A 6,376-nucleotide genomic window follows, 5' to 3' on the forward strand; every position below is an offset into this window, starting at 1 on the left:
CGGATTGTCACAAAATTTTTCAACAATTTAAAGTTCATTCGATGTCTCTATCTCATCTCCATCTACCAAAACAAAAAAAATCAAAATAAAATCAAAAGTTGAAGAATAGAACATAAAATAGACATAAAAGACAGAAGAGAAGAGAAGAGAGGCGGAAGAAAGAGATATAAAATCAAAGTAAAATCGGAAGTTTGAGTCATTGAGACTCTTTTAGTCTTCACTGAAGAGAAGAGAGGTGCAAGAGAGGCGGAAAAATCTAAGTGAGTGAGAGGGTGTGTGAAAAATGAATAAGCATAACCCTAAAATTTTAGTGTGTATTTATATAGGTACATATAATTTCGGATATCGGATCGGATCGGATTAAAATCATACCAATCCGAATCCAATCCGAAAATCCGAAATTTCATATAACACAATCCGTATCCAATCCGAAAATCCAAAATAGAGTGGATCGGATCAGATTTCGGATATCCGATCCAAATGCACAGCCCTACTGTAGAGTGAAACTCATCTCTCGAGAAGATCCCGTGAAGTTTGTGATGACTCGACCCATTGTTTCTGGACGCCTTGCAAGATGGTCCATATTGTTTAACCAATATGAGATCACATACACACCTCAAAAGGCTGTGAAAGGACAAACACTAGCCAATTTTCTATTTGGTCACCCTCTTCCGGTAGAATGGGAGCTTTCAGATGAGTTTCCAGATGAAGACGTTGTATTCATTGAAGAACTTCCACCACAGACAATGTTCTTTGATGGGTCTACACGTCGTAATAGTGCGAGGGCAGATGTTGTGTTGATCTCTCCAGAAAGACAAGTCTTGCCATTCTCCTTTGTTTTAGGTGAAACATGTTCCAACAATGTTTCAGAGTACCAAGCTTTGATCGTCGGTCTCGAAATGGCATTAGACATGAAGATTCTACATTTGGAGATCTACTGCGACTCTAAGCTGATCATCAACAAACTATTGAGGAGTTACAAGGTAAAGAAGGAATATCTCTTGCCATACCATCAATATGCTTCTGGTTTACTTGAAAGATTCAACCAAGTGTTCTTAAACCACGTCCCAAGAGAAAAAAATCGCAAGGCTGATGCTTTGGCTAACTTGGCCACGACGATGGCACTGGGAGAGAATGAGTAACCAAAAGTATATGTGTGTCATCGATGGGTTATTCCTAGACTTTTTGATCTTCAAATCAATGATAGTCATCATACATCTGTTTGAGTGATTGAAGAAAAAGATTTGAGGCAACCACTGATAGAGTACCTTGAACATAAAAAGTTACCTGAGGATCCGCGACAAAGAACATACATCAAACAAAGAGCACCACGATTCATCTTCTACAAGGGGACATTATTTCGCTGCTCTTTTGAAGGACTATTCTTGCGATATCTTGACAAAGAAGAAGCCCACCAAGTGATGGAGGAAGCGCATTCTGGCTCATGTGGAGCACACCAATCTGGTCCTAAGATCCATTTTCGCATCAAGAGGACAGGCTACTACTAGCCGACAAGGGTGAAGGATTGCATGGAACATGCCAAAAGATGTCAAGTGTGTCAATTCCACGCCAACTATATCCACCAACCTCCGGAGCCTCTTCATACAGCTGTAGCTTCATGGCCTTTTGATGCATGGGGACTTGACGTCGTTGGACCGCTTCCAAATTCATCAAAGGGACAGATGTATATATTGGCTGCCACATACTACTTCTCTAGATAGGCTGAAGTTGTTCCACTCAAGAAAGTAAAAAAGGAAACTGTTGCCGATTTTATCAAGTCGAACATTATTTTTAGGTGCGGCATACAAAGATACATAATCACTGATAATGGAACGCCATTTGACAACAAGCTTGTGAGGAGTCTATGCGAGAAATTTGGTTTCAAGCAACATAAATCTTCAATGTATAATGCACCCACCAATGGCCCTGCTGAAGCTTTTAACAAGACGTTTGGTAACCTTTTGAAGAAATTTGTTGCAAAGAACAAGAGAGACTGGCATGAGAAAATTGGTGAAGCTTTATGGGCATACCGGACTACCTTCAGAACTGCTACACAAGCAACTCTTTACTCTTAGGTGTATGGTGTAGAAGTAGTCCTTCCGTTGGAGCAACAAATTCTATCATTGCAGATCGCAATCCAAGAAGGACTCACGTTCGAAGAGAATGCTCAACTTTGCCTAGCAGAGTTAGAGGCATTGGATGAGAAAATATTGGAAGCGCAACAAAAATTGGAGCGCTATCAAGCTCGACTAGCTAGAGCCTTCAACAAGAAAGTGCGGCCACGATCATTCCAAGTGGGAGACTTAGTCCTAGCTATTCAACGACCCATAATCCTCAACAAATGCATAGGCAACAAGTTTACCTCAAAATGGGATGGGCAATATGTTGTGAAGGAAGCCTATTCAAGTGGCACATATAAAATTGTTGATAAGGATGGTCTTAGAGTTGGTCTGATCAATGAAAAATTTCTGAAACAATACTTCCCATGAAAGTTACCTACACTCCTTGACATACGAGCGTAAACTGCAAGTCATGACGCTCCTAGATGCATGAGCCTAAACTGCACATTGCTACACTCCTGACCCGCATGAGTCTAAACTGTGTACGACCAAAAAAATTGTGTCTGCTAGGTTGAAAATCTCGAAAGAGGCAGCTTAGCCAAAAGTGACAAAAACAACTCATCCCTCTGAACTACGTTATGACTTGATCCTCTTCACCGAGGTACGTAGGCAACTTAGACTTTCATTCAAAGTTCAATCGCATGAGTTTTAAAAAAATAAAAGTTTGGCGTCATCGGATCATTACATTAATTCTTCCAAGTGTAGAGGCACATATCTATGAGGAAAAGAAGACAATTTGCGTTGAAATATAAAAGATGTTTTATTGCTTCAATAGTACAAAGTTGATACATTCAAAAATGTATAGACAAAAGGAAGTAGACATTTTTCTATACAAAAGCCTAAATCATGAAGATGATCGTAAACTAGGCTTTGTTGCTCACACGTCTTAAATGCTCTTCTGTATGACGTCTCCACATTTGATGCCATTCCCGATGTATATCTCTCGCGTTCAGTAGTTGTGATGATCTCTTGACCACATATCTTGTTGTTGAAAGTACAAGAGGGGGGAGTGAATTGTTGCCTAGTTAAAATTTAGTCGACTAATATAGGTATTAGTTGACTAACCACGAGACAGAAAGAGTAAAAGCAGTAAAGAGCAAGAGCAAGACATACACGATTTACACTGATTCAGTACCATTGTGGTACTTACATCCAGTTCCCTTGGGTCATAAGGGTTCCCTTAAGATCTTTGAATAAAGTTACAAGATTGATGGTTTTTGTGTTTACCATCAACGTATAGAATCAGCAATTGAGTTCTAATAAATTGACACAACTTTCTTTTGTACTCTAGATCTCTCTATCTTTTGAGACACTGATAACTCAAAATTACAGTGTTTGAACTAAGAAGTAGACAGATTTGGAATACACTTTTTGTAGTTGTGTGATCTTCTTCTTGAGAGAGCAACCCTCTTATACAAGAGAAAAGAGTCTTTGAGTCCATTTTGAAACTGGAGGCACAAGATCTTTAATTAAGGGATTTGTCCCAAGAGGTGCCTCTTTGAATTTTGCTCTTTAACTGGCCCAGATTCGAATGTGACCTTCCTTGTCACAGCTGAATTCAAGGAGAGATTAATTCGTAAGCGTGTTCTTCAAAACTAGAGTGACCATGATTGGTAATCTGAGTTTCCTTGATTGGGTCAATCTGCTTCTTAATTGATCATTATTGCTGTAACTGAATCTTCATTCTTTCCTTGATTGAGGACGAGTCAATCTGCTTCTTAATTGATCATTAATGCAATAATTGATTCTTCCTTCTTCCTTTATTTTGAAACTAGTAGAAATCTTGCTAATCATCTTCATTCTTTCTTTTTTGTTTGTCCTGAAAATATAACATAAGATAATATTGTCATCATTGAAACTTAAACTTAAAACCTATAAGTTGTTAGGCCTCGAGCATGATAGTTTGCTTCTCTTGTGCAAGTGTTGGTTGAAGGTCCCATATATGAGAAGCCGTCTCTCTTGAAAAACCTTTAATCAACGTAGGAGCCGCCATTGATGAACTTCAAGACTATCAAAAAATCAAGTGCAACAGTTGTTGAAGGGTTGATTCCGCATCTTGTATGACACCTCAGTCTGACATCTTGACCTTTTGAGATCCTTCGCGACTCTGCAAAAAGAATAAACAAGAGATAAGATTTGTGAAGCATGGTACTTGAAGTTACTATATGCAAGAATGTAGAGTCAATCTCAAAATAGGACAACTCAGAGAGAATGGAGCCTTGATATTCGGCATGGCTATATTTCTTCACGTCTAAATGTCGTAGAATTAAGCCGTTGATGGTCCAGACACCCGTACCCAAGCTAGGAATTTTCCGCAGGAGTGCACAAAGTTGGAAAGTGAGCTCAACGGACGTCTCGATCAAATTCGAAAAGCCACTGCAATTCATCTAAAATCTGTTCTACCTCTAACTTTTCACATGTTGTAGCTGCATATACCTAGTGTCAAACAACACAAACCGTTTGTGATTTGGAGGCTCCTAGCTCAACATATGATTTTATTTTTGCCGTAACTACACAAATCTGAAAGTTTACTGCTGCTAGGTGGACTTTGAGAATTTTCTATTTCCATATCAAAACGAGTTATTCCATGAAATTAATATGTTTACAGGTCTCTGAGTTTACTTTTCAACGGTGCAAATGGATCGTAATTTGGAGATTCGTAGCTCGAGATATTAATTTTTTTGACGAAAGTGCATAAAGTTGAAAAGCAACAAGGCAGACATCAGGAGCAACTTCAAAGTAGTATCGCGACCAATCTAAAAAGAGTTCTACCGCTATATTTTCAGGTATTGTAGGTCTCGAATTTATATTTCCGATGGTGTAAACGTTTCGGGATTCCGATACCTGTAGCTTGAGATATGAAGTTTTCTACAAAAGTGCACAAAGCTGGATCACGAGTGCAACAGATGTTAGGAGCAATTTCAAACTATTGTTGCAGGCAATCCAAAAGGAGTTCGTCTATGATATCTTCAAGGATGCAGAAATTGTAGTTTTCTTTCCAATGGTATAGATGGATTGTGATTCTGACACTCGTAGGTCGAGATAAGAATTTTTTTCCACGAGTGTGCACAAAGCTGAATAGCGAGTTCGGCAGACAGATGGGTCAGTTTCACAATTTTGATGCGGCTAATATGCTAGGAATCCTTCCATGATATTTTGGAGATTTCCTTATCTCTGAGTCTTCTTTCCAGTGGCGTAGACGGCTAGCGATTTAGATGTACCTAGCTTGAGATATGTGCATTAAAATGACATCATGCAGTGCTGTGAAGCCGAAATGACAGACTTGTGTATCGCCTTAAAAAGTTCATTCCGACTTGTCCTAATGGAATTTGGCCCTAAATTTTGGATATGTCGTTATGGTGCGAGTTTTGATTCTGTAGAACCAAGCGGATTGCAATTTGGACACTCCTAGATCAATATAGGATTTTTTAAATGAACTCATGAAATGCTATGAAGTCAAAGCAGCAGAGACGCGCTAAGTGCTTGCTCGCCGAAGTTGGAACGGCCTACTCCAGTTGTCTTCCTTGTCAACCTGCAAAGATGAGATGTGGTACATGTTGCGCTCGCCAATGATGAAATATGGTCTCTCCAAACCTCCAAGAGTAGGGATTTCGTTGCCGAGGGTGAAAGGACACTTCATATGTCTCTCTCGCCAAGCCGCAACAAAGAGACGAGTGGTTCGCTAGCAATGCATCTTCCTAGGGATGTCAAGACCATTCACACTCCTCCATAAATCTACAAAAAAAAAAAAGAAAAATATGGATTTCACGGTGTCAATGGCATGATGCTTCAATTCAGCATGGATAATAGAGATGCCAAAGGAATAGTGCTCCAACTCGTCATGGTGAATTTAGTGTCACTTCAACGAGGCTTACTACGGCGTTGCTCTTTTTTCTACCGCCACATGTTCCAGTATTGTTGCATGTTAGGGATCGTTATCATTAGATTTGAGCAGATTATAAAGGAGCTATTTAGCACTTAATCACTCTATCACCGCAACATAGCAAGATGGATCATCCATTTAGGAAAGAGAGTGCACAGGTCTCATCAAGATCGACGACATTCCTACGCGAGATTTAAGAGACGAAGAGCAAGTCCTCATAGACCCGCTTGCTGCTGAAGCTATAAGACTATTTGTGCCTGCGCATCTTCAACTCGAGCTTCAAGATTGGGGAAGAAGATTTTATCAATTGAGTAAACATATCGAAGCAATCGAAGCCTACGCAGTTTCAAAGCTGCCTGAACCACGTGATGAC

The 6,376-nt window shown here is 39.6% G+C and overlaps 1 protein-coding gene across 1 annotated transcript; it reads left to right on the forward strand.

The window, feature by feature from the left end:
• Window positions 1–539: 539 nt before the first annotated feature.
• Window positions 540–1,142, forward strand: LOC142176978 (uncharacterized). The gene has a single exon (XM_075245222.1). The coding sequence runs from the start codon at window positions 540–542 to the stop codon at window positions 1,140–1,142; it is 603 nt and encodes a 200-aa protein (XP_075101323.1).
• Window positions 1,143–6,376: the final 5,234 nt, after the last annotated feature.

Source organism: Nicotiana tabacum, chromosome 3, assembly GCF_000715075.1.
Source record: "Nicotiana tabacum cultivar K326 chromosome 3, ASM71507v2, whole genome shotgun sequence".
Lineage (NCBI taxonomy): Eukaryota > Viridiplantae > Streptophyta > Magnoliopsida > Solanales > Solanaceae > Nicotiana > Nicotiana tabacum.

Bases quoted from the DNA above. Each gene is read 5' to 3' on its own strand.
- LOC142176978 (XM_075245222.1), top strand. From the start codon at position 540: ATGACTCGACCCATTGTTTCTGGACGCCTTGCAAGATGGTCCATATTG.